This window comes from Pholcus phalangioides, unplaced genomic scaffold, assembly GCF_987345545.1.
Source record: "Pholcus phalangioides strain wild (caught in Gottingen) unplaced genomic scaffold, Ppha-v1.0 ptg000039l_1, whole genome shotgun sequence".
Taxonomy (NCBI): Eukaryota; Metazoa; Arthropoda; class Arachnida; order Araneae; family Pholcidae; genus Pholcus; species Pholcus phalangioides.
Window position 1 is genome coordinate 24,071,562 of NW_028301625.1, and position 22,240 is coordinate 24,093,801.

General features: G+C 34.4%; 1 protein-coding gene across 2 annotated transcripts in view; it reads left to right on the forward strand.

The window, feature by feature from the left end:
- Nucleotides 1–8,452: 8,452 nt before the first annotated feature.
- The window catches only part of Fibp (acidic fibroblast growth factor intracellular-binding protein), a 42,276-nt gene continuing 28,488 nt past the window's right edge, over nucleotides 8,453–22,240 (forward strand). For both annotated transcript variants that reach the window (XM_089254069.1, XM_089254070.1), the window contains exons 1-5: nucleotides 8,453–8,660; nucleotides 12,534–12,723; nucleotides 14,748–14,874; nucleotides 18,659–18,759; nucleotides 20,823–20,956. In XM_089254069.1, the coding sequence (XP_089110195.1) occupies nucleotides 8,552–8,660; nucleotides 12,534–12,723; nucleotides 14,748–14,874; nucleotides 18,659–18,759; nucleotides 20,823–20,956 (661 nt within the window). In that variant the 5' untranslated portion in view covers nucleotides 8,453–8,551. The remainder of the gene's footprint in view (nucleotides 8,661–12,533; nucleotides 12,724–14,747; nucleotides 14,875–18,658; nucleotides 18,760–20,822; nucleotides 20,957–22,240) is intronic.

A 22,240-nucleotide genomic window follows, 5' to 3' on the forward strand; every position in this document is an offset into this window, starting at 1 on the left:
ATTTCAATTTTAAAAAATTTAGGAACTAAAAATGTCTTTAAAAACTCTCAGTTTTTAAGAAATACAGTCAAATCTCGATAAGTCGAATATGCAGCGGCAGACAAAAAACCTCGAGTTATAGTTAGTTTAACTTATCGAATTCAGAGTGGGAAAAATAAAGATTTGTTGAATAATAACAGCGCTATTTATACGAATATCGTATTACTAAAACATGTGAAACTACTGAAGATGAAGAAATTTTACGCCTATATGATACTCGCATATATGAAACGAATTGTACATAAAGTGTATACAAGATTATTTTCTTTCAAAATATGCTATTTTTGACTATTTCTCTCTTTTTTTTGTCCTTTCGTGAAAGTCATACGATTTTTGCAAGCACAAAAATGAATTTGCTAAATTCTATTGCTAAATGATAAATTCTGTTGCTAAATGATAAATTCTGTTGCTAAATGATAAATTCTGTTGCTAAATGATAAATTCTGTTGCTAAATGATAAATTTTATTGCTAAATGCTAAATTCTATCACTGAATGTTAAATTCCATAGCTAAATGCTATTATTTAAATTTCATTCCGGAAAACTTCGACTTACAGGAAAAAAACTTCGATTTAAGGGAAAATTGTAACACTAAAATACGGAAAATGTTTTGGAGTCGAGTGAAAACTTCGATTTAAACATATATTCGAGTCATCGGAGTTCGACATATCGCGAACTGTAACAATAATGAAAAAATAATTACACAAAACAGCCTTATAAAATCACAACTCAAACTTTTTCTTCCGATATTACCAAGTCATTCAACGTTAGAATATATTCCCAAGTCTAGATTAGACCCGAGCAGTGGCGTCATAACGGATGGGCTAAGAGGACCCATTCCAACAGCTCAATTTGGGAACAGAGGTCAAACTATTGATTGAATTCTTTCATTATTTCTTACGTAAATTCTGAATTTTAATTTAAATACTGGAACTATTTCTCTCATATAAATATCAAAATCTCAATTTTCTCTCAAATTTCCAATTATTTCTCTCGTTTATTTTTAATTATTTCTTTTATTCATTCTGAATTTTTAATTATTTGTTTTATTCGTTCTGGAATTATTTCTTTCATTAATTTGTAATTCTCATTAATTTTTGTATGCAGCAGTGTTTTCATATTTCCGAGAGATTTAGCATTTAGCCACTTAGCATTCCTATAAATTCTGTAATAGTTGTATGTTTATTTATATATATATATACACTAACTGCCCACCTTCAAAACATGAAATCCAAGCAATATCCGCAGAGATATTTTGAATTCAAATATTTTTGTGAATATTGCACTTAGAAACGTGGAAGTTTTTGTTGGCCTCAAAAGAGACAGGACAACACTTTCTAATTGGGTTTTTGAGGACAGGATGTCCGTATAAAAAGTAATTATTTTTATTTCAATAACTATACAGCCTCTTGTAATATGAATGACGTATTCGAGTTCTACACGTTATTTGAATATTTTTCCTAATTGGAAGTATGCCTCTAGAATCAACGGTTCGCCAATAAAATGCGGCAAGGGGAATTAAGTAATCACCCTGTACATATGAATAAGAAATTTATGTGCCGACCAAAGGTTGATCACAAACTTATTTGAACATTAAATTGAATTTTTATGGTAAAAAAAAATTATTTGATTACTTAAGCGAAAGCATAAAATAAATAAAGTCAAATTTTGTTAATACGAGTATTTTGATAGAACCATATACAGTACAGAACATATACAGAGTACACCTCTGCAACAATATTTTTTCAAATCTTGTTTGGAACTTTCCATAGGTAATCACAACGTTTCGTTGAGCATCTCTCGATGCAACGATATCCTTTACTACGATAAACCCCTCTATAACGGTATTTTTTAGGATATTTCGAGATAGTTTTGCAGTGATATATTTTATATTTCACTCAAAATCACCTTCAATATATTTTTAAATTCTTCACCAGTTTTTGTTCTTTCGAAGGTGTTTATTAACATCGGTTTTTGCACTATCCGCCCTCTAAAAGTGTTAACTAACTTTCGGTGGAGGTTACTTTCTGTATGTTACACACAACTATAATGTGGTAAACTACTTTACAGGGAGTAACAACTAATTAAATTTTATTCATCAACTAATCAATTTGAATTTTTTGCTGCGAATAAATAATTGAAATGCATTTTATATGGAGATAATAACACAACGCCCATTCACGAGAGATGCCAACAACAGCACAAGTTTGATGGCGCCTGATTATAATGCTTCCTACCGATATAAAAAAGACATCCTCTCTACAACGATATTTTTTTCTTGATCGGCAGAGTACCGTTATATCGAGGTTTCACTGTATATGAAATTTCTATAGCAATAATACTATCATCGTAAAAGTATCACCATCGTGTTACTCTGAATACGGTTTCTCACCATTCCAGGCAAGGAACTATGCGCATCCTAATCAAGGTATAATTTAGAGGTTTACCCTATCTTATAGTACCATCCACGAATTCGGTTCATAGCAGCGTTAGAGAGCGCTGCCTATCACCCTCTGGTAATATAAACCGTTTAGTAGGTCGTGTTGGAGCAGTTTATGGCGAGGGAAGTTAAAGCATAAAGTGAATACATCATTAAAATACATATAAAAACACACGAACAAACTCATAGCCATTGACTACAAGCTGATACGGATTCTCGGACATTGAATTTCACTAATTATGTAGTGCACTGTAAAATATTTGTCAAATCTCTCTCTCTCTCAGCAGCTTATTAATTCCACTAAACTCAGAGGATTTGAATATTTTCAGTTATTTGAAATCGTTTTATCACGTTAAAAGTTGGGGGTGGGGGATACTTATAAAACATGAATTCGCATTTTTATTGCATGCTAACGAGCACAATAATCTTTACGGCTTAGCCACTCAAAAAAATTTTTTTTAAAAACCATAGGAAATAAGAGAGCAAAGTTATATTGCTTGTATATGCAGAAAATACACATTAAGTTTTATTTATGTGCAAAACTTTTTTCACAAAACTTCAAGAACAAAAATTAATGAAGAGTCACTGTGAACGCTGTCACTGGATACAAACTTGTAATACATATAGTAATAAAAAACACACACAAAAAGCTTGTAAATATAAATCCAAACCTGTAATATACAGGGTGTCCTCTAAGTCTTAATCGGCATTTATTTCATCAACCGTTCGTCGTAGAGGAATGGTTTCAATTTAAAAAATACTGAAAAATCACCCTATACCACTTTTGAGAGGGAGAATTTAAGAGTGCGTCACAAAATAAAAAATATACATTTTTATACTGCTCCCCCTGTTCTTAAACATTCAATTAGAAAGTTGTCTCCCTGTCTCTCCTGAGCCCAGCAAAAAAAAAAAAAAATCCATATTCAAAAAAATTGCAATATTCGCTGAGATATTTGAAATCAAAACACAGGAAAAAGTTGGAAAAGAACAGCATAAATAAGAGGAAAATCATTTTCCGTTAGTTTATGACATTCTTTCCCAACTTTTCTCCGATTTTGGAATTCAAATATTTCACCGAATATTGCAGTTAAAAACATGGGATTTTTTTGTTGGTCTGCGTGGGATTTTGTTGATCTCAGAAGAGACAGGGCAGCAATTTTCTTATTGGAAGTTATAGTGTGGGGACGTATAAAAATACAATTTTTTCATTTTGTGGACACACTATATTTTCACTCTCAAAACTGATACAGGGTTATTTCTGAATACATTTTAGTATTTTTTTAAATTGGAACGATTGATGAGATAAAGGCCGAATTAAGACTTACAGTGTTCCTATATACTGTATTATATTTAATCGATGAAATATTGTATAAATATGTGGTTTTTTGGAGTTTTTTGTGTATATCCGGTTTCCTTCATTTAAACTGTGATTATTTGACATGGAAATTATGAGGATGTACACTGAATTCTCATTTAAATCCAGCAAAAAATGCATAAATATATATATTCATACATTCGAATTTTTTTTTTCCGTGATAACTGTTATGCTACAACTTTAACCGCTTTTATAGATTATCAGTGATCCTCTCCACTCCACCATTACCGCAGATGATAGAGGATTTGCCGTATTTTCCTTTCGGACTTGAATTGTATATTGTGTTGGACATGCCCCCACAAAGGTGAGGCTAACAGGGCTCCAGTCATGGGACCCCGACAATAAACATTTTTGTTCATAATGCTATAAATTTACTATAGAAGGGCTTGTGAAAAGTTTTGCTTAGGGGCCTGCCGAAGACCTCAGCCAAGGGGCCCTGTTCCAGGATGTGGGGGCCATGATGAAAGAAATTCTCGGTAACGGACATCCATGGAACCGAGAATTTCTTCCGGTAACAAGGACTGTCAGTAATGGATAGTGAAATAAATTGATACCCTTTTTGATTTTATTCAAAAAAGTGCCTTTTAACCAGGGCCGGTTCTGGCCATTTTACAAGTGTAAGCGAAGAATATTTGGTGTGCTTACCCCGACTTCAATCACTCCTCATGGCCCCAAACATTCCCCCCCCCCATCGGTTCCCTTCAGTTGGCACCTTCTGCGGCCGCATAGTTCGCAGGATTCAAGGTCCGGCCTTGCATTTAACATAGCTCAATCAGATCTCTGATGCTACAAACATGGTAGTTGCGTTTCTCACAACAGATAGTTTTTTAACCTCGGGGAGTTAAGCCCTACGGGAAATTAGGCTACGAAATACGGGAAAATACGGGATATTGCCAGTTTTTGCCAAAAATGATGCCAAAACTTAGCAAAGCTGCCAACTCATGATATCACAGAAAAGTTACCAACCGCGGGAAATGAAGCGTCATTTCAAATTACAGTGAATTAAAATTAAAAAAATGACAAATATGTGAGATGGATATTCTTATTTGTAGTCGTAATGGTCATAGTATAATTTCTGAGGCGGGAAGATGATTTTATACGTTGAATTGATGAATCAATTACCTAATATTAACAAAGTCAAGTTGACTTCGTTGAAAATACGTGAAAACCAGGACATTTTTGCAAAAGTCGCGACAGCCAGATGAACAGAAAAACCGAAACTATACTGAGAAATACGGGACGTATAGTCAACATAGTTATATGGTCATTATTTGCTAGGATCAAATATGCGATTTTATCGTATCTCCTTACGATCACTTAGGAAGTAACGTAAGATTGCAATGAAGTTGTAAGATCTCTCCGTCCCACGGTGGACGACAGGATGATGCAGAGAAAAAAAAAATAAAAATGATCTATCCTCTTCCATTTCCTCGGGTCGTCTGACAGATGGAGCCATAGGGAGATTTTATCCTCCTAAAGGTAATACCTAATTATTATTATTTTCTTTTTCATACGCATGCCACTTTTTAAAGGCCTCCTTTTTTTTTGTTATCATCCATTATGTCTTTGATGACTGGTGATTATATTATGTTTGGTGACTTCAATTCTAAAAAATGTGAACTTTGGTGGCAATGTAAATTCTTCAGCTGGTATTGCCCTTTACAACTTCTATCTTCAAAATAATATTTGCTTCACTATTCCCACCTGCCCCACTTATTATAGTGCCAATACCAACTCATTTTTAGATATTTTTTTTTCATCTCCCCAAATGTTCATCGAACTTTAACCTGGTCTCCGACTGATGGTCTTCTTTCTGTACAGTGACCACCTTCCACTCAAGATTTCTATTCCGATCAACTGCAATACCTTATCAATGGTTCGCCATCCCTACTGGCCTTCAATTATTTCGGATTTCAAAAATATCCCATCGTCTGATAATTTTGATGACTTATATCCTTTTTTGCGCTCTTCTATTTCAAAGAACACTTTGCTTAAACCTCGAAAAAAATTCCCTCGTATTAAATTGGATAGGGATGGTCAATCCCTTCTCATTGAAAAAAAACTTAATTTCCGCAAGTTCCGTTCTTCGCCGTCTAACTCAAACTGGATCTTGTACAAACAATGCTGCAAAATTTCGTCGTCACCTTCGTACTCTTCGTCTTAAACTTCTGGCTTTAGAAGTCAAGCCCCATTCCCCTCCTTCAGCTGTGTATTCTATTTTGAGGCGAAACCAGTATGTGGCCTCGAAATCTTTTTACTCTTTCCGACTGATTTTTTCAATTGCTCACAGAGACTTTACTAGTCCAGAGGACCAGGTTGCAATTCTTAAAAATGTTCATTTTCCAAACATTTCCCTCCCCCCTCCGAATCAATTTACTTATCCCCACTATTGTTTTCAGCAATGTCTAGATGCGGACTTCTCTTTTCAGGAACTTTGCAGAACCATAAGATCCGGCAAATCTACTGCACCTGGTCCAGATCACATTCCTCTTCACGCTTTTAAATATCCCATTTTAAAACTCCCTTCTAAAGACTTAGGCTGAACACACAGTGAGACGGAGAGCAAAGCAACGATGGGAGAAGAGATCCGAGCAGCGAAATCAAACACATTGATTTCAATGTACCTGCGTATAGTGGCGCGCACCGCAGCAGAGCGGGAATTCCGCGACAACCGATAAGAGCAGCGCATTCAAAATGGTGTGGACGATCAAATGGAAACAGCAAGAACCGAATATAACTTTCATATATTTCCCGTCAAACTTTTTTCGTGTGCACGTGCTTAACCAAACCGAAAATGATTTATATTTTGAGTTTTAACCTTAATTTATCATGCACCGTGTGTGGGTAAATGTATTTGAGTAGTCTGAATCATGCATGTGTCTGTGAAAAAATTGGCAAGTTTTATTTGATTGTTTATTTTCGGTGTACCGTCAATATTTCCATACTGGAAGCGTACCGAATGTTTTTTATGCTGGATTTTTTGGGTGTCAATAATTACGTTTCTTGTATAAAAAAAATGAAGCAACGAAACCAACAAATATTTCTACAAATAAAGCTATTCGGGGGAGGATTTTCCTCTCTTCTACCCTCCCGCCTATGCTAATAATAGAAATTTAAACGGTGGGGGGCGGGGAGGCTTTGATAAACTTGATATTTTTCTCAATTTTTTACTCATAAATTTAGTAGAAAATATTATTGATCTTTCGAGAAGTGATCACACTCAAGTGCCGCGGGAAAAGATGTAGGGAGGAAAGTGACCAAAATATGAGGAATATTTCCGTAGTTTTAAAAATAGTGATACTCACACAACACTATTATTTCTAAACTGTTGTCTGAGCAATGATTTTTATAATTACGAAATTTTTAAGCATTCTTTAATTAAAAAACCAAGCTGATTGCGAATTTCTATTTGATACTCTCTGCTATATCAAACGCCCCCACTATGTGTACTATGTTCCTTGCTCGCAGCTATATATTCTCATCTCGATTCTCTTCCTTCTCATTCGTCGCTTTGCACGCCGCTTCCACTATGCTCTTAGTCTTAGAATTTTTGCCCGCCTTCAATAGGATTTGAAGTTCTAGCAAAAGATTTATTTGACTTTTTTTGGTCTTGAGGTCCTCTCCAATCTAAACATACTCATCCTGAGACTACACCTCGTAACTCACAAAAGTGATCTAGCATCATCCCCTAGTTCTGAAGACTTTCTTTTTCCATATCATCCCATCTCCATCTTTTTTGATTTTGTAGTAAGCTACTATTGTGTTGTTGTTCTTAATATATTAATTTTTCATTTACTTCATAACCAATTTCTTCCAGCCAGGGAATAGTCACTGCAGCCGATAGCCCATCGAGCTTATATTACTGGAGGGAGCATCCAGCCGCCGCGACGGCGTAGACATCTAATGCAAGGAAATCACGTGACTCTGTGAAAACAAAGTTCGTTTGCCCATAGAAATGTACAGTTCGCTCTCTAAATATTGCGTTTTAAAGATTAAAAAAAAGGATAGAAAACTCATCTAAAGATGAAAAAAGATTAAATTATTTATTTCATTAATATTGGAATCATTTCTTTCATTAATATTGGAATCATTTCTTTCATTAATATTGGAATCATTTCTTTCATTAATGTTGCAATTTTTAAAGCTTGAGAGAGAGAGAGAAAATGTATGCTAATAAACGCTTCAAAAATCTGAATACAACATCTGCGGCAACCACGTAAATGCGCGTATACACTAGCGCGCGGATCATGCAATGAAAGCATTCGCAATTGGTTGTTCAGTAATTTGTACGGTGTTGCGAACGATTCTTGAGCTATTTTCACCGGACCCACCTGGGATCGGTTTTTTCAACGAACACAAAGGAAAGAAAGGAACACAAAGGAAGTTTGTGTACCCACGAGTGGATCAGAACCGCTGCAGGGGGGGGGGTCATGCGTTGCAAGATCTGCGCGCTAGTGTATACGCGCCTTAATATAGCCCCTAAATATAGCCCCTATTCTAGTGGCTATAGTAATATAAGCTCAATCACTGAGTTATAAGTAAAGTTTACTTATAGCTCAGTGAGCTCAATGGATAACTGCTTAATTCAACCGTAACCGTAAGCTGTAAGATCAATCGAAACCATGTGCGGGATGGCCCTCAAGCATAAAGCCCTGTATAATTGAAGAAGAAACCATGTGCAGCGTGCAGTAATGTTTAATGTTTACGATCTTGAAAATGGAATTAGAACCCCTTGTCGATGTATTTGTTGGTAATTTCACTCTTGTTGAGCCTGAAGTGTACAATTACTGGTTAGGTGGAGCGAATAGTGAGTATATTATACCCGAAGAAACCGTATCATACAATAAATTGCTATTTTTCCACCGTGCAACTGACTTGTAAATTGTATCCTATGCGAGCTCCATCGAATAAGGTCTTTACAGCAGAGCCGGACGCACAGGTCTTGAGCTTCCAAGAGAGTCGCTTTCCCAGGTTGGCTAATCAAATGTAGAAAGGTCCATACGCGTAAAGTTAATGAAAATATTAGGGGGGGGGGGGGCTCAAACACCTAATATTTTCATAGATTACTATAGAGGTGGTGGCAAATGTTGGAAGCGCCCACGGGCTGTATGCAAGTTTATACATATGGAAAGATTAATAACTGAGATCCAGATACCCAGTTGCAATGCCGTCAGAGCTGGGGTTGCAGTGATAGTGCTTGAGCACCCACAGTATTGTGTAGCACCAAACTGAGTACCCACAGACTTAATTCAGAAATCCAAATCTCCTATATAAAGATCAAGTCGAGTACCCACAGGTCTAAAATATTTTGGATGCTTATGCAGTTTCCAATCTACACTGTGTCCGCCATCAGGGCTAATTGTATGACCCTGCTTCACAAATATACAAATTTTTAGTAATATGAAATATGAATACATTTCAGTCATAAGCGAAGATATGGGCAGGGGGTCATGGACACACATCACTGCAGGACCCCAACTATGGAAGCATGGGGATTGCTAGTTTCCTAGACTGAATATTGTTCAGAAAACGTCAAAAATAAGCTAACCGTGATAACAAATGTTGATGACAAGTGTGAAATCAAGGGCTAAACGTCATTTACATTCAAATTCACCATTGAGAAATCAAGTTAAATAGAATTTGTTTAAGAAAAAAAAGCCACACATATTCAACCAGGGTCGTCATTTCAACTTTTCCGGGGAGGGGGGGGGGCAAAGAACATGTACTCAATGTATGTATATATGTACCATTTCTAGTGTATTTTTAAAGGGGGCAACGCCCCCACCCGAATGACGGGCCTGCATTTAACATACTTACGCAAATTATGGAAAAATCCATCCATCCCCTACGGTGGGGCTGACAGTGCTCTAGCCCTAGGGACTGAGACAATTATCTTTTTTTTTTTCCTACTATGAATTCAAGGGCCTGTTAAAAGTCTGGCTGAGGAGCTCGCCAAAGATCCCAGTCTAGGGGCCCTGCTCTAGGTGTATGGGCCATGGCTTTTGATTGTACTTCTGCAACACAATTAACACAATAAGCTTGTTGAATAAAATTAATCATAATTTGTGACCAGGAAGGTTCACTCTTTGAATGGAAAAAGACTAAACCCAGCATACTTACCTGTCCCACCATCGCCACAGTAATGGTTGGTGAAGTTGGTTTTTGTGGTTCTCAAGTTTGAGGCATGAATGTGAGCTGATCTCCCCTTTAAAACGTCTTGCCACAGAGATCAACAGGTCTACAAAGAGTATAAATATTCAGTCATTACACTTCACTTCTGAAATATAAATGTCAGCACTAAAAAATCAGACACAACACTAGATACACACTCAAGACTGTTAGGTACACACACTTACACTTCCAGCATAACTAACTAGGTAGTGAATTGCTGATGGCAATAGACCCAAGTTGTACTCGGTTTGAAGAAAGCAAGAAAAAACACTTCCTTATTTCATTCTTTTTCCATTCAAAATTATGGTTGGATGGGCACCAAAGTGGATGCTAGCCCAGGATGACGGAGTAAGTTTTTGCTTCTAGTTGCAGCCTTGTATAGGTGACCTAATATATACAGGGTGGCTACTATTGACCGCCCAATAATCACACACATGATTCCTTGTGAAAAACTAATATGGAAAAGTGTTTTTAGTTTTGACCCATAATTAATGAGTTATAATGCTTTAAAAATTGATGACGTTACTTTAAAATCCTACCAAATTCATGGAACATACACCAAAAGTATAACTTGGCATTTATGAAACTGATTAACAATGGTATAACCCTAAAGAGAAATCAAGGAAAAGCAAACAAGTTTTTTTCCTTGTGTTTGTGTGAGCACTTTTATAATTTTTACTCAATTGTTATACTGAAAAATAAAATGTTTTGCTTTGATCAAAATTGTCCACAACGTCTGTGTTTTTTCTAGTTTAAATAAATAAAGTATTGCTAACAATTTTGAGATGAGATTTTTTTCCAGCTCTAACTTGGATGTTTTTGAAGATTTATTTGTTACATCCATCCCCCACCTCCCAAGGGTGAGGCTGACAGCTCTATCCCTAGGGCCTGAGACAATTATCATTTTTTGTCATGCCATGGCCTTTGATTGTAATTCTGCAACACAATTAACTTGATTAACATAATAAGTTTGTTGAATAAAATTGATCACAGTTACAAATTGTCACAATGAAGTCTACCAAATACAGTTTAACATTTTCACGGCATTTCATTTATGTTACGAGTAGAGAGAATGGCTTTCATTTTGAAAATTGAGAGCTAAAGGAAAGAAGACATGACTTTTCAGAAAAAAAATTAACAAACAGAATATAAGAGCATCTCAAAGGAGCGGCAAAATTAATAGTGCCTACTATAGCAAGAGCCTGAAGTCTGTCTCTGTTAAGAGGGGCCCCGGGGCAACCGCCCCCTTATAAATGCCCCAGAATGAAACTTCATCGGTACAAAATGACAAATTTCTGTGTAAATCATGGAGTCTCAAATTTTGAAGTCTTGTAAAAAGGTATAAAGTAAATTTATTAACATTGCAGTGCGCGATAAAAATCACTTGCAGTCACAAGGAAATGAAAAATCTTCATTGCAACATGCAAAATTTGGAATGAAAATGTGACTCAATGAATAATCAATAGAAAAAAATCTGAAACCACTAATTGTTTTGAATATGTCAATTCATAAAATAATTAGTTTGATTAAAGGTTTCTGATTTAATCATTATTTTACTGTTTCCACCAGTCACTTTTGTCAATTTACCATTTTTACATTCTTCATTGAAACTTCTTACTTGTAAGAGTTTTGATGGAATTTTAAAGTTGCTCAAAAAATACTGTTCTGTTTTATTGCTCAACATTTAATCTAATTAAAACAACACCAATATAGTAGGCAAATTTATTATAAATAAGTTTATATAATATTACTCTTCATGATGGGGAAAAAGTGTCAATCGTGAAAGATGATCAAACATGGCTTCTAACGGGAGTGTTCATTTCAGTTCATTTTTGAAAAGCAGCAACCTTTTTGCTGAAGGAGAAATTTACTTTCGTTTGGTGCATAACTGACTGTTATAAAAATGACGTCTCAGAAATTTCAAAACTTATATAAAAGTCTTAAACTTATTTTTAAAAGTCCCTAAATATTTGTCCGATCCTGAAATGCAAAACGCCTTTCTATATTAGTTTTTGACAAGTAATCGTGTGTAATTGTTGGGCAGTCGATAGTTTCTCACCTTGTATAGGTGACTTATATGTACAGTCGAATCCTGTTTTAACAAATGCTGTTATAGAAAAAATCTTGTTTCAGTGAACACTTTTTTAATCCCCAGATGAGTTTACATAGGAACAATGAAGAAATCTGGAATTCCTTTACAATGAAATTTCGTTATAATGAAGTGATTTCTCCGGTCTCTTGGGAGTTCGTTATAATCGGATCCGGCTGTAATGATATCATCATCGTATTCTCCCTCCAAGATCTTCAAGTCTATTTCTGCTTATGAGTTTGCATATCCTTATAATGTGTACAAGTCCTTTAATCCACAAAGTTTAAGCAAAGTGGAATTGTAATCAACTGTTCAATATCGAAACACTGTTGGTTTTGAATCATGTTTTATTTTTTGTGGGAAAAAAAGAAAAATGTAGGGAAAAAAATTTAATTTGTATTTGTATGATTTTTCTTCCAGTCCATGAAGCTGCAGAATTGATGCACAAGGAGAAAAAACAAATGGGTACCTTAGATATGTATATCAGCTTTGTTTCTGACCAATATCGCCTGTTTCAAATGATGGAGAAGTTCTTTCATAATCCACCAAAACTTTGTGAGCAATGGTCATTCCAGTTGCCTACTGATACTCAGAAAATGTTGATAGAAAAGTAATGTGGCAACTTGTATTTGATTTTGACTGAAATTTTTTATAATGAATTCTGTTATTTTTACTGTCACTAGGTATATACCAAGGCATGTGTGCAAAATTTTAGAAGTGTAATGGAGCCACCACAGCAAAAAATACGAAAATTCCTACTTGGAAAAAAAAAACCTTGGACCTCAAGTAACTTGGTTTAGAAGTGTTTTGCGAGATGAGCAAAAATTGTTAATAAATTCTGGCTTGATGTATGAGCAATGTCTCACAGTACAAATAAAGCATTTACCAAAGCCTCTTCGATGGAGGACTAGCATTCCATCATCAGTGACGGAGCCAACTGATCCAATGTATATGCATAATATATATGAATGACATTGTCATCATTGTACTTCTCCCCCAGACCTTCAAGTCTGTCTCCACCTATTGAGACTAGTCTAGGAGACTTTGCATATAATATACTCTGTCTGTAAAGCGTCACATGATCATATCTCAGCTGATGGCTCTTCTCTGTCTCTCACTTTATCTCAACAAGTTTGGAGGCCCTGAACCCAAAAAATATACTGTGCACATATGTGGATAAGTGAAAACTTCAATCATTTAACACACGAGCACTTAGGCTAACCTGATAAATAAGAAAATAACCTGATGAATTTTCTCTGACACCCCAGGTGCCCACGGGTTAAGGACCCTTGTTTGAATTAGAGCCCATTCATTAAAACATCATTGACTGCAGGAAGTGGCATCCATAACATAAGCCTATAAAAATAAAAGACTATCTCATGCTCTTGTTGTGAGTAAATGGTAACAGGATTTTTTTTTTCAAATGTTATTTTTGTTTGGATAGGTTTGATTTTCTCTATTTCCTAAATGAATGATTGATACCATAATTCTTGTTCTATCAACTATGTAAGGTGATTCAAAACTCAACATACAAACTTTTAGGGGAAATAGAAAACACAAAACTCTAAAACAGAATCACATAGGAATGTATGACGGGAAAACCCAACCTGATGAACTGGAGGATAAACGAAGATGCAGAAATTACAAGTCAATAATGGGTCAAAATAATGGGGAAAAACTCTATTTATTTATACTTCACACAATGACAGTACGTGTACACATTAAGTTTCACAACAAGTGCTCACTGCTATGCATGATTCACAACAGCGACTCTTTGATTGTCAAACCTTTTCAAAAATACATGGCATTTGCAGCTGCGACGAGGTCGGAGTCAACAGGCCTCTCGTAGACCATGGCTTTTAGGGTCCCCCACAGAAAGAAATCCAGGCTAGATAAATCGGGCAATCGTGGTGGCCATGGGAAAGGTCCACCATGCCCAATCCATCAAGGTGCAAATGTACTGTTCAAGTAATCATGTACGATACGGAAAAAATTAGCTGCAGCCCCATTGTGATAAAACCACATTGCACTCCAAACAGACACAGGAACAATGTCGAGTAATTCTGCCAGTACCTCCTCCAGAAAAATGTGATATTTCTGATCATCCAGTCGGGGTGGTAATAGGGCATTTCTGCATCTTTGTTTATCCTCGAGCTGATCAGGTTGGTGTTCTCTGGTCATGTGTGATTCTGTTTTGTTTTTTGTGTTTCCCACCTCCCCTACAAGTTTTGAATCACCCTGTATAGATGTAAGTACTGCTTTTGCATATCCTAGCACAGAATGAAATCATGCTTTCATGTGATCACTGTTTCTTATATTCTACAAACAAGTAATTGTTAGAAAATGCTTGGTGATTTTCAGAACTAGTTTTGCACATTTTAAATTCCACTAATTGATATTTCAATGTTATATTATAATTTCATACTCAATTTCTTGAATATCAAATTTTTTGAAACAAAACTTAGGTGCTCCTCCAAATCTATATTTTTAAAACGTAAACACTGTCTTATAAGAAAAAAAAAAGGGGGGGGGGGGTAAATTTGATTAATGATAATTTAGCAAATATATTTTTTATGCTAAAAATGAAGCATTATTCCAATGCATGAATGTGTTTTTTTCTTACTCAACTTAAAGATATTATGAGTTTGACTCCTCTGTTGTTCGTGAGTTTCTTGGAAAGAAGCTAACATCTCGTCACAGAAAAGACCTAGATGAAGTCAGTGAAAAAACAAAAATTCCGATAAGAAGTTGCAGGAGGCAGGTATGCTAATTGCAGTGATATGTTTTTTTTTCTCTACATCTGTTATTAGATTTGAAGGCTTTACTTTTTTATGGTTTTCGAAAAGATCCAAATTAAAAATTTCAAACTAATCAGTAATTTTTTTTTGTCTTGGTAAACATATATACAGAGTGCATAGACAACAGGGCATATGCATTTACTTTTAGAGTGTGTGGATAAAACAGTTTTCCCTCATTTAATGTTGTTTTTCCCCAACTTTCTTCTGTTTTTCGAACTTTAATATCTCAGCTAATATTGCACTTGAAAACTTGGAATTTTTTTAGTTGGCAACAGGAGAGACAGAGCAACAACTTTCTAATTGGGTTTTTGGACACACCCAGACTTTAGAAAAAGTTTTTTTTTATTTTAATAACTATACAACCCCTTGCAATATGAGTGGCATATCTGAGTACTACACATTATTTGGAAATTTTTTCTAATTAAAAATATACCTCTAAGATAAATGGTTTTGCCAGTAAAATGACAAACCCCCCTTTTTTGCTATACACCCTGTATATTAGAAAAAGTTTCCAAATAACGGGTAGTACTCAGATATGCCACTCACATGTTGTGAGGGGTTGTATAGTTATTAAAATAAAAAAATTAACTTTTAATACAGTCCCCGTGTATCCCCAAAACCCAATTAGAAAGTCTTTTCTGATGCCAACAGAAAACATTCCATGTCTCTAAGTGCAACATGCACAGATATATTTGGATTAGAAAAATGGAGGAAATTTGGGAAAGAACAGCATTAAATGCGGAAAACTGTTTTACCCACATTTAATGCCATTCTTTTCCAAATTTTCTGTTTTTCGAATTCAAATACCTTAGTGAATATATTACTGAAAAACATGGAATTTTTTTTGTTAGCATCAGGAGGGACAGAGCAACAACTTTCAAATCATATTTTGGAGCACACGAGGACTGTATAAAAAGTTAATTTTTTAAATTTTAATAACCATACACAACCCCTTGCAACATGTGTGTCATATCTGAGTATTACACCTTATTTGGAAACTTTTTCTGATTGGTAGTATACCTTATGGCATACATAGCATGCAGATGAAGCCAAGAAGCATGATGTCATTCAACCTATATTGTATATAAGTAACAAGCTGTAATAAACTATTTGCTTGCTTACTTTTAACTTTTTACTTACCTGTGTGCGCGCTGGCATTGCATTGCTAATGTATACGCTAAACTAATAATGTTCCGTTGTTGTTAATTAAACCTAAGTTGTTATAACCGTGAGTGTCATCTTTGGATTCAGATGTATCAAGTATCTACAAGGTGTCTTCAATAGTCACTAGAAATGATTTTATATGATTGTGTTACTCCATCGTTGAATGGTATAAAAGGTGTGATTAGTCACCTAAATCTCTAGGATCAACAGTTTGCCATAAAATGCCATACCCTCTGTTTGCTATGCACCTTGTATATATATATATATGGCATAGGGAAGAGTGCTGACTTGCTGGAATTCCGAACTCCAGTAAGAATGATTATTTCATGTAAATCTTCGCTATCTGTAGTTCATAAATATTTTGATTATTTGATTCTAGTTGGTAAATAAGGTCTCTCTGCTTTTTAATTACAAATTAAGCCAGTTCGTCAATTACTTGGTGAAACAAAATCATGAATATTGTTCAGTAATCTTTTTTGCCACATTTCTGGAAAGCTCAGTATTAAATCTTCTCCAAACCTTTTAGTGTTTAGCAAAGAATTGTTCAAGTTGCTGTTTTAATGAAATCAATTTTTTTTTTTAATTCCACCAATATATCTGAAAATACAATTTATGGTGAATATTGTGGAAAAGTTGGTATCCTTCTATCATAAATATTCATGGAACTATATAGCAGGGTATGAAAAAATCGTGATTTTTTTTTAAATAAAAGAAAAATCAGATTTTTTGTTGATTTAAATCAGATTTATTTTAATTAACTGACTGCTTATTTATTAAAACAAATCTCATATTTTCATTTCACCTACTGGTTTTTTTCACCTAATCTCGCAAATTTAATTCAGCATTAATGAATAAACTAACAAACGAACTGCAATCAAGAAATATGATCACCAAAAATCTGTGTTTATGTAATATGAAAGGTCATTAAACCCAAATTAGCTTCATTGATTTTTTTTGTAGAGAAAAGTGCTTTTATTCATGAGGGCTACCCTCCCCCTATTAAAGTGAATGCTTGGTGGCAACTCAGTATCACACATATGGTGCAGGTTTCTCAATTCACTCGATGTACAACCAAACAGCCATTCAGTATCAGCTAAATAAAAAACAAATTCTATTGACAAGATTGTTTCTTGCGCAATAGATGGATGTGTTTCCGACTTGCATGATGTTGCTTAATGGTTTGCACCTTTTTAGTCTTTTATAGATTTAATGAGTTTTGGTAAAAGAAATGAGCAAACTCAAAATTTTAATATGAAAAGTAAAGTCAAAAGCCCAACAATATTTATACACCTATTATTATTTTGAATCAGCAATTAGAGCATAGAATTTAAAAAAAAAGGCTTTATACAAAAAATAATTTTTCTGTTTTTTAATCAGGGGAACCCTCGTGCCAACTGCAATGCATTGAATTAAATTACTTAGTGCAGTTGAATCTAAGTTTATCTCTCTATATTTTTCGGCAATTTTTTTCGTGCAAAATCTAGAAATAGAGCAGCTTTCTTTTTGCACTGTATCTAGGGATTAAGTTCAAATCTATATTTACCCCAAAGATCTTCTGTACCTCTTTTAATCACAAACCTTGCCACACATCAACGACATGCATACCATACCTGGTTACTTTTTACTTCAATATCACTGAAGTTATGTGAAGAAAAAACAAAATTTAAATTTTGTGATTTGAATCAATGAATTTTTTTTTAAATCAAGTGATTTAAATCTTAATTTTAATCAAGCTGATTTAAATTTGCATACCCTGGTTTATAGCCATGATTCAATTTCATTTATTTCTGCACATGAAAAAAATAATATAAATCAATAAATAAACAAAATTAATAAGAATAACAATCAAATAAAGGCCATGATAAAAAAAATTTAATAAACATATTACAAAAGTTCAATGTGTACAGTTGAACTACAGAAAACGAGAAAAGGAATGACCTGATGGGCTGAGAAGTTCTGTGATTCATCCATTATATTCACCAACACATGCACTTTTTAATTTTCATTTATTTCAATCCTAATAAATGAAATTTAAATTTTCTTTTACTTTGTTGATCCTAAAAAATTGTCTACCGTCGACTATACAGGCCCCGGCCTCTTGTAGACTAATAATTTGCTATACATTGTTAATTTCATGACATCTTGAACTGAAATAAATAAAAAATAATAAAAAAATAAAAATTCTATTGATAAAAAAAATTCAAATATCCTGGAAGACTGCATGAGTACATGTAACATTTCTTAGCCTAAATAAATGAACGCCAGAACTCTGTTCACCTAACCTATCTCGATGTCAAGATTCTTCCAGCGCAGCTTTGAGGTAGAATCTGGAACAAACAATTCCTAGCTAAAAGAAAAAAATAAACTGAAAAGGCTGAGAGAAGATGGAAATATGATAATGTTTATCTATGATTGTTTATTTATTACTGGAAATGGAGAATATGTTTCATTTTTTATAATGTATAGAATATAGTTTTATGGTGTAAAAAAAGAAAAACCTAATGTTGGGTTACTCACATTTTAATTCTTTTTCATTTTATTTCTGGTTTTTTTTTTGTCTTATTTTTGTTTTTTGCTTTCCAGTTTGACAATGTCAAAAGAATGTATAAGACTCTAGAAGAATGTGATGGAGATTTGGTGGCAATAATTAAGGAGCAGTTCCTGTTGTCAAATGAACTAGCAAGGTGTTATTTTTAAATGAATGCACAATTTTAAACAGAACTGTAGGAATAGTTTCCGATATTCTAATTTTTTCACATATGTATCAAAATAATTGTTTCAAACTTTTGTTTTTCGAATATTGGTATAAAGAATGATGTTAAATCATTTCCTGATACAGGGAAATAGTTTTAATCAATGTTTTAGAAATTAAATTCTCGTCTCAAATACTGTTTTTTCTTTTATTTAAGTAATAACAAATTTGAATCTGATATATCAGCAAACATAGTTTCAAAAATCCCTAATCTACTTCCTTCTTCCTATGATATTGGGTCACCTTGGACTTATTTTTTATTAACAAATTGTTGGTTGTGTGCATGGGCGGAGATACAGGGGATGCGTGGGGGCATTGCGCCCCAGCATCAAAGGTGGAGTCGACTGATCTAAGGTGAACTGACATCATCGTGCCCCCTCCAGACTTCCAAGTCTATCTCCACCTATGGTTGTTTGCTGTGAAATGAATGCATTCTTAGTAGCCACATATTTTTGGTAAACAGGAGAACTTTGAATATACTGCAGAATCAAGTGAATTGCATTCACTATTATGTTTTTGATTATTTTACTTAATTAATTAAAAGAATTTTATATTCCTTTGAGGCCCCAAAGCAGAATGTTTTGCATTGTTCTACAATGAGTCTGCGGCTGACTGGAAATGTTCCACAGTAAAAATTTCCATAACAGTGTTTTCTACAGTTTTCTTCAAATTCTTTCAGCTTGTTCTGCGGACTCAGAGCCTGCATGCGTTTTTCGCGATTTTCACCCTGTCAATGTGGTTTGCGACACCATGTTCCATTGCAGTTTTTGTTCCTCTTGATGCCTACTAACAACCATCTGAGTTTGTGGGTCCATTAACAGAACACCATGTACATGTTCATTATTTTTTTAAAATAACAACTAAGGATGTTTAGTTTCCTCACAGAGCAATCCAGTACCAACAATTATATAAGTTCCTTGAGATTAACTCTATAAGTCTTGATTGTCCCCATGACTTGTGTAAAAATATATATTACTCTTCCTGCAAAACATTCCGTCCTTACAGAGTGCAGAACGCCTTTAAGAAACTGTGTGCCAAATTCACGCTCCTCTAGTTAAACAGTCCTGAATTTGCATCTTCCCTGTATATGGAATGAGAAATCTGAAAACTGAATTGTGACGACTGCTTTGACTGTGTTTTGAAACAAATACGTAATTATGAGTATAATCACAAAAAAAAAAAAAAAACCAGTTAAAATGCCTCAGCATTGATTTTAAAAACATTGAAAAGTGAGGTATGCACAGTTTCTCTGCTGCTGCATGCAGGATTAAACTGTAGTTTATGATCTAATTAGTTTCCAAGTGAATACCAAGTGAAGATGATACTGCGGTGCAAAAAATCAATAAATACTATGACTGAATTGTCAAATAAGCTTTGTTAATTGAGTTCAAATCTATAGCTATGACAACTAAAGAGCTTGCATTCAACTAATTATTTCAACTTCAGTAGTACTTTTCCACATACAGGGTGATTCATATAGAATCGACCCCACAGAATGAGATGTATTACAAAGGTACTATAGATATAATTAACTACTTAATATATAACTGACCTTGGATTGTGAGCTTACAATGTTTGAGTACCATTCATTGTGATTAGAGCAGGTGTTGAAAGTGGGTGCTGTTTTCTTGAAGGTATGTAGCCACTTGATGTTTCATATTCTTTGTGACGTTTTGCTGTATTCCTTTGATGATTATTCTGATTCACATATCCTGAAAGGTGGAACCAAAAGAATGTGCAGCGTTGCGTCTCCTTGAACTTGCTACATTTGTTTGCATCATCCACAAATTATTCCCTTATTTGACTCCACAAAGCCCTCAGATTAATATATCCTAATGTTTAGAGCTTGCATGCATCTACTACAGAATTATTAGCAAATTCATTGGGTCGGTTCTGTAAGAATCACCCTGTATATCAAATTTAGGGAAGTAATAGCTATTACATAGAAAGTTTTATATGTTGATGATATTTTTCATTTCATTTATTTTCCAACAGGAAATATGCAGGCATAGTATACATCACTAACAACAGGTTTGAAACTGGCAAACGAAAACTTCAATATCTGAATTTTGATGATTTTTTGCACTGTGCAGATGAAATGATGACAAATTGGGCATGTGAAAATCCTGGTGAATATCCTGAATAATCCCTAGTTGCTTTTTTCAAAGCTTTTAATTTTTTGACACTAAATATTTTATTATATTCCAATGACATATGCTTGTTTTCTCCATTGTAAACTTTTTTCTGTTGTCTGGTTTTTTTTTCTATTTTTCTATATAATGTCATCATTTACAGTAAAAAGTCATTCATTTGTAAAATTTTCTTTTTATTGTAATAAAATCCATAGTTCTGGGGCTGTTGTGCTGTGTTTGAGGCTTTTTACAAGCTGATTTTTCGTCCACTACTGTGGTAAACATCATATACAGGCAAACAAAAAATCTGTCCACCAGATTTATAAAATAATGTTTCAAGTTTTACGAAAATAAGGGGAAAAAAAAAGAAAGATAAAAACAACAGCACAAATCATATCCACATGACTGCCGCTGCTATTACATGTACAAGATATAGCATGTATAAACGGGACCAGAACAAGAATTTTTATGACATTCCCGTTACAATGATGTAAATGTGATAACCACAAGTGTCCTTCATTCTGCTATTCTAGCGGGAGTGCTAGGCGGGAGGACATGAATGGTTTCATAATAACCATTGCATGTAGTTTTTATGTTATATATATATATTTTTTAAATATAAATATAACCAGCCAGAGCGAGTCAACCAAAACACCAAAACCGAAGCTGATGCTTAGCTAAGGCTCTCTCCAGACAATCCCTCATTTAAACTAATCTCACATTGCTCACCAAAATAGGTTTAGAGCGAGACAACTCAACCTGGCCGTTATATATATATATATATATATAAATGTGTGTATATGTGTATTTCTCTTTCCTCTATTCAAATTCTTCATGCATTTCATGTCCACAACACATGTGCCTACTCATATTGTTGTATTCATGTTGCTCACTGAACAAGGTGCTAAGCGAGATGGCACGGGTGATCCCTAATTGTATATATTCCCCCACACAATATTTCTATTTTGCATATTTTCATCAAATCCACCAGAGCGAGTAAACTCAACCCAATAAAACTGATGCTGGCTTCTAGTCCGCAAGTTATCAAACTCATTTGCTCACCAATAAGGTGTTAAGCGAGATGACTTGCTCTGATGGATATTTTATATTTCACACAATAAGATTATCATTTCATTTTTTTTTTCTTGTATCCTGTGTATATAATATGGCAAGTGTAAGATAACAGATGAGATGGCATGGGGGCCACCTCAATTGCTTTTAAAACATACCCTCATCCTAATATGTGTACATTGATCTGTCTTAATGAAACACCGAAATTTT